Source organism: Rattus norvegicus, chromosome 8 (assembly GCF_021556685.1).
Source record: "Rattus norvegicus strain SHRSP/BbbUtx chromosome 8, alternate assembly SHRSP_T2T, whole genome shotgun sequence".
Classification (NCBI taxonomy): Eukaryota; Metazoa; Chordata; class Mammalia; order Rodentia; family Muridae; genus Rattus; species Rattus norvegicus.
In genome coordinates, this window is record NC_141541.1 from 83,430,852 (window position 1) to 83,450,461 (window position 19,610).

A 19,610-nucleotide genomic window follows, 5' to 3' on the forward strand; every position below is an offset into this window, starting at 1 on the left:
TTTAGTCTCAGCCAGTTCATACACGGAGACCTAAACATCCTCATATATACATCACCTCTTTGTTGATTGTCTTAGTCTCCCTTTTCTTCTGTGTTGCCAAGGACTTCAGGAGGTCTCCCCTTGTCATGTCTGATCTTTATCAGCTTGGAAGGAACCCACAGCTTTTCTTCTCCTGTAGAAACATAGGCATAACCCCTTCCCCAGCGTAACACATTTCCCATTTTCCATTCTGACGTCAGAATATCCTTAATATAAGCAGGCTGGTTTAGCTCAGTAGTCTTTTCCACAATCCAATGTCTTTCAGCAGCTGTGCTGTTTTGTTCATCAGCATTTAAAAAATTTAAGGTTAATAAAGCACTATGTAGCCTATCTCTGGGAGTTTTTGTTGCCCCTTTTTGCCTGTTAAGCATCTCCTTTAGACTTCGATTAGATCTCTCCACAATCGCTTGTCCTGTAGGATTGTGTGGTATACCTGTAACATGTTTTATATTATAATATTCAAAGAAGCGCTTAATCTTGCTAGAGATATATGCTGGACCATTGTCCGTTTTAATTTGTATGGGTATTCCCATTATAGCCATAACTTCTAACAAATGTGTAATTACAGAATCGGCCTTTTCTGACACTAAGGCAGTTGCCCATTGAAATCCTGAATATGTATCTATAGTATGGTGTATGTATTTCAGCTTACCAAACTCTGTAAAGTGGAGAACATCCATTTGCCAAATTTCATTTCTTTGGGTGCCCTTAGGGTTAGTTCCTGTAGGCAATGGAGTTTGATTATATAATGAGCAAGTAGGACATTGCCTCACAATCTCCTTGGCTTGTTGCCAAGTGATAGAGAATTCTTTCTTTAAGCCTTTGCTCTTAACATGGTGTTTTTTATGGAATTCTGAAGCCTCTAGTACACTTCCTATCAGTAGCTGGTCAATTTCATTATTACCTTGCGCCAGAGGGCCTGGCAGACCTGTATGGGATCTTATGTGTGTTATATATAGTGGGTAACTCCTATTTCTGATCTTTTGTTGTAGCTGAATAAATAGTGATGTCAATTCAGAATAATCCTGAATAAGTTCAGCAGTCTCTATGTGTAAAACAACCCTTTCTGCATATTGAGAGTCAGTTATTATATTAAGAGGCTCTTGAAAATCTGACAACACCATGAGTATTGCATACAAGTCTGCCAGCTGGAGAAGCTGGAGACCTGGCAAATAAAAGGTGCAAGGGATGAGGGATTTGGGAGCTAGGAATAGGACAGTGTAGGGTGGATCTGCCCAATCTAGACGCTAGATTGTTTTCATATTAATTGAGTTGTGTTTTCTTTGTACTGGCTGATTCGGGTTGGAGAGGAAACTGCAACAAACTGCAACATACACATATTGCATGCATTTTAAAAATGAAGGATGATGGTTTATACTTTGCTTTTCAATTTCCTCCACTGGATCTGTCTCAGCAGCTTCCTCATGTTCATGTGTGAACCACATTTAGCAGTGTAAATGGTTAATATTTTGATTTTTTTAAGTGACGTTGTAAGACAGTACGTTTCCTTGTTTCTAAATGCTAGTGAAATATTTTCAGTTGTGTAAAATTACTGTCATTTGTAACAAATATATTTAATATCAACTCAATACAAAACCCTTAAGATTTGCAGACTATAGTTGGAGCAACTCTGGTTCAGTTGTGAGACAGGAGATTGGTAGTGAGGTCCGCAGGCACATCTGTAGGGGTGATGTTGACGGGAGAGCCAAGTACTAAAATGGGACAAGATGTGCTGACTGGACACATTTTCTGTGTATTTTTGGGAAGATTACATAACCTGTCTAGACTTCATCTTATACTTCTTTAATGTTATACCAGGGAGAATTAATAAATAAGAGGAGTTTGGCTTGGTTTTAGAAACTGTATTGTTTTATTTCTGCTACTATAATAAAATGCACTAAACTAAGTAATGTATAATCAAGAGAAAATTATTGCTTACAGTTCTGGAGACTGGAAAGTCCAAAGATCTAGGCACCAGAAGATGTATTGTCTGTAAAGGGCTCACCTTCGCATCAGACATGCCTTCCTTTACATCTTCAAGGAAAGGGACAAACAACCTCCCTTGGATACCCAGCGCTGACTACCAGCACATTGGGAACTACATGTCAATAAAGGATTTCAGAGGGATACAAGCATTCTGACCATATATTTAGGAAATCTCTTATATTTAGGAAAGCCCCACAGAACTTTGACTGACCTGAAGGTGACATCAGAGGAAGGATGGAAGGTCTTAAATGTTTTGTAAGAAGTTGCGTTCTCATCCCTTGAAAACGCTGAGATTTGAGGCTATTCAGGGTGTGTTTCAGGCTCTCACAACTGCCTAAGGATGAAAATCGATATGGCTAGCATACATTGTTTTTAATTACAATGTAGAAAAAAGACCTAGTAAAACATTTTTATTCAGGTAGCCCTTATACAGTTATAAAGCCCAAGATTTTTTTTTTTTTTATTAACTTGAGTATTTCTTATATACATTTCGAGTGTTATTCCCTTTCCCGGTTTCCGGGCAAACATCCCCCTCCCCCCTCCCCTTCCTTATGAAAGCCCAAGATTTTTAACATTTTAATATGTTTTAATTGAAATAGAATTATATTATGCTCCCCATTTCTCCTGCTCTTCCCAGACATTCCCCTGGAATCCCTCTTATGTCCTCCCTTCTTAATTTGATAGTCTGTTCATCTTTGATTATTATTTTGGAGTATGTGTGCACAAGTATATAGAAATACAGCCTGCTGAGTCCATTTTGGGGTTTTGTGTGTATATGGTTTCAAGGCTGATTATTTTGCATTGTACAACCAATTTAGGGGCTCATCCTTAGAAGCAAATTCTTCCTTTTCCAGCCATTCTTACTTCCCTAAAGCTTTTAAATGTCTAAGGGTAGAACCCCATAAAATCCCCCTCCACATTAAAATGTCTACTGATACTGGCATTGGCTGTTTGTAGGAGAGACTGCTTCACAGAAGACCTCTTGGTACGCTGGCTCTTGATGTTCTGTGAGCCATAGCCACAGAAGCTGGGATGGGGTTGTATCTGTTGGGGTTGGGCTTCTCACAATCTGTTGATTTCTGCATTGCATCCAGTTTTAGTTTTCTGTAATGGTGTCCACTTGGTCTAAAGAGAGGCTTCTTTGATGAGGGGTGGTGGTAGTGACGCTTACCCATGAAAGGTGGCTCACACACAAAGAGGGTTCATGGGCCTGGACCTAGGCTTGTAGATTTGTAGGTGGTGAAGGGCCAGAGAAGGTGGCCATTTAGCAGTTTTAGTGCAAGTAAAGTTACAGAACCAGTACACTCTAAGTCACTGTGACGTGTCACAGTTATAAAGTTACTGTTCAAATTGTGAACACAGAGGTTGGTCTAGTTTCAGGGAGAAGTCTTTGGGTGTTGAAAGTGTTTGTGATGCTGTAAGTTTTAATATTTGCTTAGGCCAATGCCAACTGTTAGTCTTCCAGGCCACCATGACATTTTGCACATGACACACATGTAGAAGCTGTGTTTTAAGTTTCCCTGTGCACCAGGCTTTGGAAGTCACACGGTTTGAGCAGTCCATCTGTCGTTGTCAATCACAGTGAGTGTGACCGGCATTGACGTGTGAAGCAGTGGTTGTTTATGACATGTGAGGACCCGGGATAGCTTTGTGCTAGGTTTTCATTTTTCTTTGAAAGATAAATTCTATTAATTCAAGAGAAAGGCCCTGTCAGCTCTCCAGGATGTCAAGCACTGCAGTTTGAGCAGTTCTCATCCCTCACCTGTGTGTTATTAATGAATCTATGCAGGTTTGTGACGACAGCTGAAACACCGTTGTATCCAACAGAGATGGGGCTTTCATTGGTACAAAACTCTCTGCTTAATTGTCCCTTTCTTCTCATTTTCTGGGTTTAAGGTTCCATTAAGAGCAGGGATTCTGACAGAGGCAGGCAGATCTCTGAGTTTGAGGCCAGCCTGGTCTACAGAGTGAGTTCCAGGACAACCAGGGCCACACAAACTCTGTCTTGAAGCAAACAAACAAAAACAGGGGTGCTTGGGGGCTGGGGAGAGAGCCCAGTGGTTAAGAGCACTTGCTACTTTTTCAGAGAACCCAAGTCTGGCTTCCAGCAGCCATGTCGGGTAGTTCAGAATGATCTATGACTTCAGTTCCTGGAGGTACGATGCCCTCTTGTGGCCTCCATGGGGTGTTCACTCACATGGCATACACACAGACATATACATAAAGTTTTGAAAGAAAAATTAAGGAATTCTGAATCTTTAAATATTATTCTACAGTGGCTGCCCTTTGAAATTCCTTAGGAATCTGTTTTTAAAGATGAATGCTTAGTTCTTAAATGGAACCCTGGTTCTATTGTGTCATTGTGTTTTGTTTGGGTTCTCAGGACTGGATTCAGGGCCTTGCTCTGAATCACAATCTGCCACTGAGCTACATGCCCAAACCCTGTTTGTATTTTTTAGAGATTTCCAGTTTGTTCCATGTATAGCTAAAACTCAAAACATGAGATTTAAAACTTTTAAAAGTTTCTTCTGAAATTAGGTCTCAGCAGAATCAAGCATGTTCACCATGAGCGTGTTCAGACAACGTGCTTTACGTTCCTTTGAAGTGAACAAGACTATAAGCTGTACATTGTCTCCATCCTTCTCAGGAAGACAAACTGTAAACAGACACAACCTATTTCTTTAACCTCTGTGGCTCAAAGCACAGTCAAGACCCAGACTCTTTGCTAACATGATCCTAACTGCCAGACCATCATTTGCCATTATTCTTGGTGGATCCCTATATGGAACCTTGGTCCTCATCCATACTGGGCGGCCACTGTACCAATGCTATATGCACCTGACTCTGAGATGTAGATTGATTTTAACCTGTTCTTAGTAAATGTACTTTCTGATGACTGCATTTTTTTTAAAATTTTGGTTCATATACACAGTTTCCTTACAAATATGTAAATCTAAGACTTGAGTGAGGTGGTGCCCACCTGTAATCCTAGCAGACAAGAGGCTGAGGTATAAGGATTGGGAGCCCAGGTCCACCCTGGGTTAGATAGTGTGTTTAAGGCAAGCCTGGGCTATATATTGAGTTCTGCCTATTTCTCAGTCTGTCTGTCTGTACATTTGTCTATGAATATGTCCACCCATCTACACAAACATTCGCTCATAATGAATTCCGTTCTTATGAGCATCTCTATCTACAGCTATTGCTTTTTTTCTTCAGATAAAAGGCTTGTTGGCTCAATGGTTTCTCTAAAAATTTGGGTATATCTTCAAAGGGAGCTGAAAAACATTCAGCTAGTAGAATTTGCTTACTTTGGTTTTGGTCAATTATACCAATTATATTGCATGTAAATCAGAATCAGATAGGAATCCATCACTTCCCTCTCTACACTTGGTTGGTTTTGACAGGTACAGGTCTTCCCCTTCCTAAATGAGTCTTAATGGAATGCAGTAGTTTAATTGGCAGGATTTTTTTTCTTAACTGGTGAAACATAAAGTAGTTGTATGTCTTAATAATGACATTATAGATTTGATGGAATAATGACAGTAATTATACATTAATGACATTTATAATGGCCTCTTCTTGGAGGTGGATAATGTAACTATGCTGTGGACTTGGTATGTTTGTTTTAGGTTAATCGTATCTTTATGTGTTCATGTGTGGGTTTGCATGTGTGAGCATAGGTGTCTGTGGAGGCTTCCTTTGACAGAGGGATGCTGGTAGTGTTTCTTAGACCACTGCATTGCAGAATGCCGAATGGTCATGAAGCAGCATGGAGTGCTGCTCAGTAAAGACTCCCTCAGATATTCCCCAAGTACAGAGATTTAGTATCCACTCTTCTAATCCATGGAATTTTGTCCAAGAAATTTGGCATTGGAGGTTATATACAAGAAAGGTTATTCACGTAGTCTTGGAGAATGTTACTTGTTTTAGGAAGGCCCTTCCCTAGTTGCTTAATAGCTCTTTGCTTGCAATATAAGTCTAGTAGCAAGTATTAAGGTGCAACCTTTCCTCCTCTCACACGAGCAAACTTGTGTTTCTAGACACTTGTAAGTACTGTGTGTTCATATTTACCAGCACTGGATATCTAGCTCTGGGGTGTAGAGCACTTGCCAAGCACATGCAAAGCCCTGAGCTTAGTCCACAGCCCTGCAAAACTGAAAATATCAAGAGCTGGTCATAGCACACATCTGTAATCCTGGCCCTCAGGATGCTGAGGCAGAGGAATTCAAGGCCACACCAGCCTGGGCTGCATGAGGCTCTGTCTTAAGCAAGACAGAAGATATAAACTTAGCTGAGTCATATGAGGCAATGGATGCCATTTCCTTGAGGATCCTGTTTTACACAGCATTCATGAAATTGAGATAACTTGATAAGCAGACCTTCTCAACCCAACAGATACTATGAAAACTATTCACCTAGTTATCACATTTAGTTGTGAAATATTAGCACTGTTGCCAAGGTCATAAATAAGATGTTCCTATCACTCCTGCTACTTCTGTACTGCCGTTGTGTAACTAGCTATCACAATACAGCAAGAAAAACAAAGCATAAAGACTGGAAATAGAGAAGCAAAACTCCTCTGCAGTATTTATGGTTGATCAGTTAGAACGTCCTGTGTGCAGGATACAGAAACGCTTCGGTGATCGGCCTTAGTAGCAGTGATGTATACTTGCAGTTAGTGGTTTTAGAGTATTTTTTAAAGAACAGAAATCTGGCCATTAAAAAGTAAGTAGTAAGAAACATTGTGGAGGTTTGATCCAACAATCACATTTATACTGTATAGAGAATTTTGGGGTGGACAGGAGTGGAAGGAGACCACCAGATGCAGAGAGCCTAGCCATGGAACTATTGCAGTTACTCTGGAAGAGATTATAGCTACGGAAGAAGACATAGGAGGAAGAAACAGCTAGAAAGAAAAAGAGTCTTGTCTCCTTGACATGTGCAGGGTTAGAGTAGAGGGGATGGAGAATGAAGAGCTGGTCTGGGACTGGGAGAATAGGAGCAAGAGAAAGGGGCAGATGACACGGACCTAGTGAGTCCATTGAGGTTTTCATTTTCCCTCTGTCCCTTAGTCTTTATGATTTATTTGCTCACCTTTTCTTTATCCTAATTTTGTTATGTAACCTGCCACAGAACAGATTCTTTTTCATTTGCTGCTTGACATACCAAATTTCTAATCATTATAACAGCTATAACTAGTTGGCTGGTTAACCATTAAAATTACCAGTAAGTCAAGATAACCATCTTAGTTGGTTTTGTACTATTATGACAAGATCCCAGACTTCATAATTAAAAAATATTTATTCCATTTTTGTGTGTGACTTCATGTGAATGTGTATGTAGATGCATGGGTATCCATGCCACAGAACATATATGGAAGTCGCAGGACAACTGTGTGAATCGATTCTTTGCCCACCGTGTATATGATTTGTTTTGCTTTATTTTTGAGACAAACCCTGACCTCCCTTCTCATGACTTTTCCCTCATTCGTGGGCCGCTGAACTCTGCTTCTTCCTGCTTCAACATGGGAATCTGTTCTTGTCTATTTCCCTGTCAGACACCCAACCCCCAGTCCACATCCCTCTTCCGCTGCCTTGGATGGAAACTGCCCAGTGGCTACAGATAGAGTTCCCTGAAGGGGAAGGTTACCCTTCAACATGTCCCCTGAAGAGAAAGCAAGGCCTGTGGGAAAGTCCTACTTTCCCCCAAGGACAGGCAGGGTCTTTCATAACATTTATCATTCCTCCATTAGAAACAAAGAAATTAAGTAACATGTCTAAACTTGCCTAAAACTGAACTCTCTGGGTCTTACTGCCCTTTTGTGTGAAACTGCATTCTCCAGTGAATCTTTTAACTACAATTACAAATTAATTAAAGGACAATTTTGTGACTGAGACAGGAGGATTTCTTGGAGTTGGATGACAAAGTGGCTTATATAGCAAGTTCAAACCAGCCTAGAGTACAGAGTAAGACCTTGTCCACCCACCCAGCCCCCAGCAAAAAGGGAAGAAACATAGTTTACAAAGTTCTTTCATGAATTTTACTTCTCTTTGGCTTTCAGTTTTGTTGAGTATATACTCTAGCTTCATTGCTATTTTTATTTTATGTGTGGGTGTTTTGTCTGCATGCCTGTCTATGTGCAGCCCACATTCTGTGTCCTCAGAGTCCATCAGATTCCTGTAATTAGACAGTTGTGAGTCACTATGTCAGTGCTGGGACTTGAACTTGGGTCCTCTGAAAGATCAGCCATTGCTCTTAAGTCCCGAGCCTGCTCCACAACCTCCCTACCTCATTTCTTTCTTTTTTTTTTTTTTTTTTTTATTAACTTGAGTATTTCTTATATACATTTCAAGTGTTATTCCCTTTCCCGGTTTCCGGGCAAACATCCCCCTCCCCCCTCCCTTTCCTTATGGGTGTTCCCCTCCCAACCCTCCCCCCATTGCCGCCCTCCCCCCATAGTCTAGTTCACTGGGGGTTCAGTCTTAGCAGGACCCAGGGCTTCCCCTTCCACTGGTGCTCTTACTAGGATATTCATTGCTACCTATGAGGTCAGAGTCCAGGGTCAGTCCATGTATAGTCTTTAGGTAGTGGCTTAGTCCCTGGAAGCTCTGGTTGCTTGACATTGTTGTACTTTTGGGGTCTCGAGCCCCTTCAAGCTCTTCCAGTTCTTTCTCTGATTCCTTCAACGGGGGCCTATTCTCAGTTCAGTGGTTTGCTGCTGGCATTCGCCTCTGTATTTGCTGTATTCTGGCTGTGTCTCTCAGGAGCGATCTACATCCGGTTCCTGTAGGCCTGCACTTCTTTGCTTCGTCCATCTTCTCTAATTGGGTGGCTGTATATGTATGGGTCATATGTGGGGCAGGCTCTGAATGGGTGTTCCTTCAGTCTCTGTTTTGATCTTTGCCTCTACCTTCCCTGCCAAGGGTATTCTTTTTCCTCATTTAAAGAAGGAGTGAAGCATTCACATTTTGATCATCCGTCTTGAGTTTCGTTTGTTCTAGGGATCTAGGGTAATTCAAGCATTTGGGCTAATAGCCACTTATCAATGAGTGCATACCATGTATGTCTTTCTGTGAATGGGTTAGCTCACTCAGGATGATATTTTCCAGTTCCAACCATTTGCCTACGAATTTCATAAACTCGTTGTTTTTGATAGCTGAGTAATATTCCATTGTGTAGATGTACCACATTTTCTGAATCCATTCCTCTGTTGAAGGGCATCTGGGTTCTTTCCAGTTTCTGGCTATTATAAATAAGGCTGCGATGAACATAGTGGAGCACGTGTCTCTTTTGTATGTTGAGGAATCTTTTGGGTATATGCCCAAGAGAGGTATAGCTGGATCCTCAGGCAGTTCAATGTCCAATTTTCTGAGGAACCTCCAGACTGATTTCCAGAATGGTTGTACCAGTCTGCAATCCCACCAACAATGGAGGAGTGTTCCTCTTTCTCCACATCCTCCCCAGCATCTGCTGTCACCTGAGTTTTTGATCTTAGCCATTCTCACTGGTGTGAGGTGAAATCTCAGGGTTGTTTTGATTTGCATTTCCCTTATGACTAAAGATGTTGAACATTTCTTTAGGTGTTTCTCAGCCATTCGGCATTCCTCAGCTGTGAATTCTTTGTTTAGCTCTGAACCCCATTTTTTAATAGGGTTATTTGTTTCCCTGCGGTCTAACTTCTTGAGTTCTTTGTATATTTTGGATATAAGGCCTCTATCTGTTGTAGGATTGGTAAAGATCTTTTCCCAATCTGTTGGTTGCCGTTTTGTCCTAACCACAGTGTCCTTTGCCTTACAGAAGCTTTGCAGTTTTATGAGATCCCATTTGTCGATTCTTGATCTTAGAGCGTAAGCCATTGGTGTTTTGTTCAGGAAATTTTTTCCAGTGCCCATGTGTTCCAGATGCTTCCCTAGTTTTTCTTCTATTAGTTTGAGTGTGTCTGGTTTGATGTGGAGGTCCTTGATCCACTTGGACTTAAGCTTTGTACAGGGTGATAAGGATGGATCATTCTTCTACATGTTGCCCTCCAGTTGAACCAGCACCATTTGCTGAAAATGCTATCTTTTTTCCATTGGATGGTTTTGGCTCCTTTGTCAAAAATCAAGTGACCATAGGTGTGTGCGTTCATTTCTGGGTCTTCAATTCTATTCCATTGGTCTATCTGTCTGTCTCTGTACCAATACCATGCAGTTTTTATCACTATTGCTCTGTAATACTGCTTGAGTTCAGGGATAGTGATTCCCCCTGACGTCCTTTTATTGTTGAGGATAGCTTTAGCTATCCTGGGTTTTTTGTTATTCCAGATGAATTTGCAAATTGTTCTGTCTAACTCTTTGAAGAATTGGATTGGTATTTTGATGGGGATTGCATTGAATCTGTAGATTGCTTTTGGTAAAATGGCCATTTTTACTATGTTAATCCTGCCAATCCATGAGCATGGGAGATCTTTCCATCTTCTGAGGTCTTCTTCAATTTCTTTCCTCAGTGTCTTGAAGTTCTTATTGTACAGATCTTTTACTTGCTTGGTTAAAGTCACACCGAGGTACTTTATATTATTTGGGTCTATTATGAAGGGTGTCGTTTCCCTAATTTCTTTCTCGGCTTGTTTCTCTTTTGTATAGAGGAAGGCAACTGATTTATTTGAGTTAATTTTATACCCAGCCACTTTGCTGAAGTTGTTTATCAGCTTTAGTAGTTCTCTGGTGGAACTTTTGGGATCACTTAAATATACTATCATGTCATCTGCAAATAGTGATATTTTGACCTCTTCTTTTCCGATCTGTATCCCCTTGATCTCCTTTTGTTGTCTGATTGCTCTGGCTAGAACTTCAAGAACTATATTGAATAAGTAGGGAGAGAGTGGGCAGCCTTGTCTAGTCCCGGATTTTAGTGGGATTGCTTCAAGTTTCTCTCCATTTAGTTTAATGTTAGCAACTGGTTTGCTGTATATGGCTTTTACTATGTTTAGGTATGGGCCTTGAATTCCTATTCTTTCCAGGACTTTTATCATGAAGGGGTGTTGAATTTTGTCAAATGCTTTCTCAGCATCTAATGAAATGATCATGTGGTTCTGTTCGTTCAGTTTGTTTATATAATGGATCACGTTGATGGTTTTCCATATATTAAACCATCCCTGCATGCCTGGGATGAAGCCTACTTGATCATGGTGGATGATTGTTTTGATGTGCTCTTGAATTCGGTTTGCCAGAATTTTATTGAGTATTTTTGCGTCGATATTCATAAGGGAAATTGGTCTGAAGTTCTCTTTCTTTGTTGTGTCTTTGTGTGGTTTAGGTATAAGAGTAATTGTGGCTTCGTAGAAGGAATTCGGTAGTGCTCCATCTGTTTCAATTTTGTGGAATAGTTTGGATAATATTGGTATGAGGTCTTCTATGAAGGTTTGATAGAATTCTGCACTAAACCCGTTTGGACCTGGGCTCTTTTTGGTTGGGAGACCTTTAATGACTGCTTCTATTTCCTTAGGAGTTATGGGGTTGTTTAACTGGTTTATCTGTTCCTGATTTAACTTCGGTACCTGGTATCTGTCTAGGAAATTGTCCATTTCCTGAAGATTTTCAAGTTTTGTTGAATATAGGTTTTTATAGTAAGATCTGATGATTTTTTGAATTTCCTCTGAATCTGTAGTTATGTCTCCCTTTTCCTACCTCATTTCTTAAGGAAGATGCCACATGACATTTCTTTAGCCAGACAAATACATCAGAAAGCAAATACTCATGAAAACAATAGTTTAATTCATCTTTTAGTTCTTTGTGCAGAAAGGCCACTAAGAAAATCATTCTGACTATCTGAACTAGTAAAGTTATAAGTGTGTTTTAAAGTAAGTGGCCATTGACTATACTGGTTTTGTTGTTTAATATTTGACTGTTAACTAAAAACAAACCTAAGTTTCTACCATAGCAAGGTATGCCAAAAATCAAAGGACAAAGTCTTTTTCTTACTCAGAAGTTTCTGAGGTAAGAATTTTTATTACATTTTGGGGGGGGGTGTTGTTTTGATTACACTGGCTGGGGTTGAGACTCCGTATTTGAACATCTCAGTCGCCTGATTAGGACCCTGGATCTGACCCACAGCACTAGGGAAAGTTCATCTCAGCTTGACCAGTAGTGGAGCTAACATTTTTCTGTGCCTTGGGGTTCTACCAACTATCACACTGTAACAATCCAGGTTCAACATTAATTATAATTTAGGCATCTTATTTAACCCTTTATGCATACAATTAGTCTTTTTTTTTTTTTTTTTTTTTTTTTTTTTTTTTTTTTGGAGCTGGGGACCGAACCCAGGGCCTTGCGCTTCCTAGGCAAGCGCTCTACCACTGAGCCAAATCCCCAACCCAACACAATTAGTCTTTAAAGTATCATTTATCTGAAGCCAACAGAAGAGAACCAGTGAGATGTCTCAGCATGTAAAGGCACTTACCAGAGAAAAGCCTGAGTTTGATCCCCAGAACCCACAAAAGCACAGTAGGAGGGGAGACTTGACTCCAGAAAATGCCCTCAGATCTTTACATATGTGGTATGGCACACACAGCGTGCACTCAGGCACACACCCCCCCCCACACACACACACAGCAAAACCAAATGAAATTGAATAAAAACAATGCAGCCAGCAGAACTCATGACAAGCTGCAGGTTTCTTAAACAATACCTTATTTCTTACACACACACACACACACACACACACACACACACACACACACACACACACACAAAACCCTTCAAAAAACAAACAAACAAAAAAGGAACAAGAGAACATCTAAATTCTTTAAGACTAGGTCTTGTTGATAGTTGTTCCAGAGAACTTTCTAGAACTCACACCATAAAAAATAAGTCAGAGTTGATAATTATAATAAATGTAAGCTTGGACAAATGACTTTAAAATTTCTTCTTCTCACCCACAAAGGAGAGAAGTAGTTTCCAGTGGTATTTATTTTAAATTTAATTGTTATGCTGTGTCACTTATGTGTATGGCAATATTCTAAAAAAATATTTTTACAAATAACCCTTGCAACTTCAGTCTGCAAGATGTTACAATCTTAGCTTAATTAAGTGGGAAGGTGGTTAGGAAGCTGACTCTGAAGGTTAAATACTTGGTCACAAATGTGTGGACCAGAGTTCAGAGCACCAACACCCTGGCAGGAAAGCTGGTGACCTGCCGGATGCTGGGTACTGACAGCCACCTGCAGAGCCAGTTCAAGAGGTGGAGACAGCAGATCCCTCGGGCGAGTTACATCCCCTCAATGGCAGAGCCTACTCAGAAAAAGTAGAGAGAAGCTGAGGAAGAAACCCAGCTCCACCTCCGTCCCCACACGCACCTTCACACACGTGAGCACTCATACACATGCAAAGATATAGAGATTAATGAGGGGAAAGCCAGAATAGAGGAGTTATGTATGGGGCTAGGGAGGTGACTCTGTAGTTTAGAGAGGACCAGAGTTTAGTTCCCAGAACCCGTGCTGGGTCAGTCACAACTGCTTGTAACCTCAGCTCCGGTGGAGCCAGCCTCCATTTCTGGCTTCTGCAGGCACCCGCACTTACCCTCACATGCCCACACAGATGTAACTTTAAAAATTAAATCTCTACGCTGTCCAGTGGTCCACGTGTCTTTAATTCCAGCACTTAGGGGCAGAGGTAGGTGGACCTCTATGAATTGAGGACAGCGTGGTTTACAGCGTGAATTCCAGGACAGCCTAGACTGCACAGAGAAACTGTGACTCAAACCAAAAGCAAAACAAATCCTAAAAGAAAAATAAAGCAAGAGTAAATCAATCCATGATGTTTATTATGGCTGTTTCTCATAATCATGTCTTGATAAAATTTTTAAGGTTTATATAATTTTTTTTCAAAAATACTAGTATTATGTGTGTACGTGCAGTGTGCATGAGAGAGAGGTTGTGTGTGTTTATGTGTGTGTGTGTGGGTGTGTGTGTGTGTGTGTGTGTGTGTGTGTGTGTGTGTACATGGTATATAGACAGAGGCTAGAGAACAAGTGTGGGTGGTTGTTTCTCTTTGTTCACATTTTGGTGGGCTCCAAGGATGCGGGATTAAGACGCTCACTGTGAGGAAGCAGAGGGTTCTGCATGCTACCGAGCTGTCAAGACAGTACTGGGTCAGTCCACCTGCAGTGTTGATTGGTTTCTTCAGCCTTTCTTTTTGCCTGGTCAGTGCTCCAAATTTTGGAGAGGGTTGTCTGTCCATGGAAAATGGTGTCATGGACCCATGTGGATGTGGAAGGCATGACTCTGGGTTGCATGCCAGTGTCTGGCAACAGCCATCACTGCGTCAGTGACTTATGCAAGCTCTGGGAAGAGAAGGAAGCCAGTAAAAGGGCAATGTGGAGAGCAGGTCGGAAAGAGGCCTTTTACAGATGAGACAGGGTGTCTTCACAAACCTGTGGGTAGATGAAAAGGAGAGGGGAAAGCACACCTGACGCATCAGAGAGAGAATGGAAGGACACGAGCTCTCTAGATAGGACTTTGTCTGGGATGGAGAGATCATGAGGGGAGCTGCGAATGCTGAGTTGACCTGGCACTCAGGCAGCATCCATATCAGAGCCCATGCCATCATCCAGCTAGAGCAGCTGGCTCTTGACAGCTCTGGCCAAGTGTCAGGCTTGAGGGTCTATAAGTGGATCATCAGGAAGCCGACAGCTGAAGAAAAGAGATAACCAAACCTTTGTACCTGAGGAGTCAGTCGAGCGGGTCTTCAGTAAAACAGATCTCCACTAAGGTGGGAGATGAACAGGGTCCCTCAGCCTCTACCACTGTGCTTGTAGTCTGACCACGAGCTAGGGCTGGTCTGCTGCTCTGGAGAGCCATGCTCTTGAGGTTCTGGACTGGAGCCCACTCCAACTAGAAAAGTAAGCAGCTTAGGCATAGCAAAAGCTCTAGACACTTGGGGAGATCCAGGGTTGAAGCAGGCCACCTCAGCACTAGATATGCAAGGACTGGCTGCTGACAGTTCAGGGACAGTGTCTGAGGGCTTATTTGGAGGTTGAATTAGACTTTTTCAGGATTCTTTCAGCTCCAAGAGTCTGTGCATCTCTGCTCTTCAGAAGCAGCGGAGCTGGCTCATGGCCAGCAGACCCAGCATTTGGGAGGTAGAAGAGGGAAGACCAGAAAGTTAAGTATAGCCTTGACTATATACAATGAGTTTGAGGCCAGCCCAGACTAAATGAGGACTTGTCTTTTAAAAAAAAATAATTCTTGGGGCTGGGGATTTAGCTCAGTGGTAGAGCGCTTACCTAGGAAGCGCAAGGCCCTGGGTTCGGTCCCCAGCTCCGAAAAAAAAGAACCAAAAAAAAAAAATAATTCTTAAATCAACAGCAAAAACCTAACAAACAAACAAACAAACAAACAAACAAACAAACAAACAAACAAAAGAAAGGAGAGGTAGAAGAGCTCAGGGGAAATCTTAGGGGAGATCACAAAGTGAGCAGTCTCTCTGACTGCACCAGAACCTGCCGTGCACACACATTGCTGCCTTTGCACCCTGAAAAAACCCCACACAGTTGGGCAGCACACAGCTCTGTGTCGACAAACGGAGGAGGAGTGTCCTTCCCAAGGCTGGCTGGACTTCTACACATGCTGTTTGACTTATTTCTATAGCCTGCCAAGATAGTAGAAAGATTCCAGGCCACTCAAACCACAGAGTAAAGTGGAAAAGAGGCCAGGGAAAAACCTGGGAGATTGCTAAAAAGATCATTTATTTAAGATAACACTGTTTTATCTTCAGAGGGGGCAGGCTGTTAATATGAATCAAAATTGTTCATTTGTGAGTTTATCCCAGCCTTAGCGAGTTCATTAAGCTGGATGTTCAAGCATATTAGTTTTCAAGCATATTTATAAAGATTGTTCTATTTAGAAAACAGCTGGATCATCCTAAACATCCAACAGTATGGTACCGATTAAATAGTTTATGCTATAGGTCTATCTAAATAAAAATAGAGGCCTACATTTGAGAAGGAAAATTGTCTACTAGATAATTAAAACACATTTTTTAAAAAAGATAGAAAGTAAGGGGTCGACAAAATGGCTCTGTAAATAAAGGTACTTGCCAGCAAGCCTGATGGCCTGAGTTCAATCCTGGGACCTCACATAGTGAAAAGAACAAATTTGTCCTCTGACCTTCTGTTTGCACGCTGGCATACACCCCTGCTCCATGGGTACCTACACACATGCACATGCACAAATAAAGTCATAGGATGTAACAGAAAACGTAAAGGTAGGAGTGATGACCGATGATCATATGTCTCCAGGTTTATCTGTAAATACTCCTTGATTTATGATCTAATTCCATCCCCAAAGGAGATTTGAGACCCTCTCTTTTCCAGTCAGCTCATTATTATAATTTATAGTCCCATTTCCAGGAATAATTCTGTATCACAAAAATACCAAATGAATAAAAGCATGTGTCAGATATATATTATTTTCATTTTTAAGAAACAAAAGTATGTAATAGGAAATTTTATGGCCATTGTGAACAACCACATTATTATGGTAGTTAGGGCCTGGTTTCTAGGGTCAAATCGTGTATCCAAGTTGCAGATTGACTGGGGTGAGCATGTGTCAGCTCCCTGCCCTAGCTCCTTGCCCTTGCTTTGACTGCCTGTAAGATGCAGGCAGGCGTCCTCATCCTACAGTGCCATGAGGACTGAGCTTATCTAGACCAAGGACTTAGAAGTAAAGATGCTTGCTGCCAGTAAAAACCACCGTCCTAAGTGTTAGCTGTCATCTTCCTGCCTCAGCCTCTTCAGTGCTGGGAACTTTAGGCCTCAGCTACACCTTCAGTCAGGAAAAGGTTTGTTACTTATTAGTTTTTGCATTTTGAGACAGGGTCTTCTATAACCAAAAGTAGCCTGGAACTCACTGTATAGCCTAGGCTGGCCCTAAACTCACAACAGTCCTTGTCTTAGCCTTCCGAGTGCTGTGAATATTGCCCCCAGCTGTCATGAGTTCCTATTGAGTACTTTAGAGGTTTATCTCAGTGACGGAGTGGATAGGAATGGTGCTGCACAACTGCAGTCTCGGAACCTAAGAGCCAGAGAGGATAGAAGTTCAAGACCAACTTACACCACTTGGTGAACTTGACGCCAGGCTGGGCTGTATGAAACCTTATCTCCAAACAATTAATTCATTAAAAATTAATGAGCTACGGATATAGTTCAGTTGTAGAGCACTTGTTGACATCACTTGTTGATGAGGATGAAACGCTGACCTAGTAGTATGTAGCCCTGGGTTCAGGCCTATAATGATAGATAGATAAACAGCAACACTGTAAAAATGTGAATAACTCAAGTGGTGAATTCTTAATACAATGAAGAATTTTCCTTTTTTTTAATGCCAGATGCCTTGGATGAGTATTTTGAATATGATGCAGAGGAGTTCTTGGTCTCTTTGGCCTTGCTGATAACTGAAGGCCGAACCCCTGAGTGTTCCGTGAAAGGCCGTGCAGAGAGTTTCCACTGCCCTCCAGCGCAGTCTCGTTTCCCAGGCGCAGCCAGACATGAGTGCAGCGACAAGCTGGCCCAGGTGAGGACTGGGCTCCGTTGCTGCTGGGTTTGTCTTTTGTGTAAACTAGCTCAGATGTTCTCATCCCTGCTGTTCTGCCACAGTGATTTCTGTATTTGAGCAATGGCTTGGAAATGCTCTGGGTACCTTCCCTAAGATGAAGAGAGGTTGGAAGCCCCTCCCACTTCACAGGAGACTTCACTGCTGCCATCTGCTTTCCTTTAGCTGTGGAGTCTTCCCTTGGCCCTCCATTGTATGTTCTTATTCATTAGATAAATAACCTACATTAACTTTTTCCCCTATATTTTTTCAGTGGGAAAAATTTATATTAATATTTTAAAAGAAAATCATCAAAACATTTTAATAAGTAGCACATGATATAATTTCTAAAAATTATATATTTTCTCTAATATATATTTTTTCTTCCAGTTATTAATTTCTTTTGTTGTTGGTGGTGTTTTAAGATTTATTCATTTTATGTATGTGAGTACACTGTAGCTGTCTTCAGACACAGCAGAAGGGGGCATCGGATCCCGTTACAGATGGTTGTGAGCCACAATAGGGGTGCTGGGAACAGAAGAGACAGCCGAGCCTGAGCAAGTGCTACCACATATGCGCTTTCCTTATGCAGATATCTACAATTATGGTTTTGAAATTTAAATACAAAATTAAGGCAGTTATTGAGAATATTCATTTGTTTATCTTCCTTTTCTCCTAGTGTCGCCAAGCCAGACGAACCAGATCTGAGGTCACGCTGTTGTGGAAAAATAATCTTCCAATCATGGTAGAAGTGATGCTTCTGCCAGATTGCTGCTACAGTGACGAGGGCCCTAGCACAGAGGGGACAGATCTGAATGACCCTGCCATTAAACAAGATGCACTGTTACTGGAGAGGTGGATCTTGGAGCCAGTTCCCCGACAGTGAGTCATTCAGTTTGGTCTCCAGTTTTCCTCGATCCCCTACACCTGACCCTGCCATTGCTTCATGTCTCTGAATCCCCCTTTTTTATGTGGTAAGGTTGAGACACTTAACACATTGGTTCGCTACGTAATTATGACACCAAGTGACATTAGAGTGCGTGTAGGTGCTCTTAGCTATAGCGTACACATCCCAAGAGGTGACTGTTCCCACTTTCCTCTTCCAAAAGGAGTCTCTCAGTCTCTCAGTCATGTTCCCTCCCTTAGGAATGGCGATCGCTTCATCGAAGAGAAGGCACTTCTGCTGGCTGTCAGATCATTCGTGTTTTTTTCTCAGTTAAGTGCTTGGCTGAGTGTTTCTCATGGTGCTATTCCACGAAACATTCTTTACAGGTATGTATGTCCAGCGGGGAAAAGGATCAGTATATAGCCACAGTTTACTAAGTGTTGTTTAGCTTGTCAAGAGTATATTTCCTTCATTTATAAATGAAAATCAGTATATATTGATGAGGTTTTCCTCAAAACAAGAAAGTATATATTACATGGGTAATATATTATAAATAATCTTGTTGAACTAGATCTTGTTAAGATGGCTTGGTGGGTTAAATTTGGTGGGCAAAAATGTTTAAAGACCATTCAAGTTTACCACCTTAGGAAGCTGAGCTGGACTTAATGCCACAGTAAAGTAGAAACTGAGGTCACCTGAATTTGTGACTTCCTTTGATCTGGAGTTTTCTATCTCAAACATATAAACATTGCTGGACATAATGCCGTGTGCTCACAGCACCAGCTACTCCAGATGGTGAAGCAGGAAGACTGTTGGAATAGTGAGTTTGAACCTAAGCAAGATAGCAAAAGCCTGTCTTATACAGAGAGGAAGGGAGGAAAGAAGGAAGGAAGGAAGGAAGGAAGGAAGGAAGGAAGGAAGGAAGGAAGGAAGGAAGGAAGGAGAAGCACATGCATATTTGTGTATATGACTTCTTGTATGCATGTGTATGTGTGTATGTATGCATAAATTAACATGCAGGCTGCCAAGCAACAAATCTTTTCTTTATGCAGGTGAAATAGTGTCTCTAGACTGTCTTGCTCAATGAGCAGAACCCACTTATTAAATACTAAACATATAGCCCTGGTTTTTCTT

At 41.4% G+C, this 19,610-nt stretch overlaps 1 protein-coding gene across 15 annotated transcripts in view; it reads left to right on the top strand.

Annotated features, from left to right (window-relative positions):
- Positions 1–19,610, top strand: part of Atosa (atos homolog A) — a 78,008-nt gene that overhangs the window by 36,798 nt on the left and 21,600 nt on the right. For all 15 annotated transcript variants that reach the window (XR_015626475.1, XR_015626478.1, XR_015626476.1 and 12 more), the window contains 3 exon segments: positions 17,388–17,572; positions 18,270–18,472; positions 18,737–18,862. Coding sequence is in view for 8 of the 15 variants with exons in the window: in NM_001436468.1 (NP_001423397.1) it covers positions 17,388–17,572; positions 18,270–18,472; positions 18,737–18,862 (514 nt within the window). In the remaining 7 variants the exon portion in view is untranslated.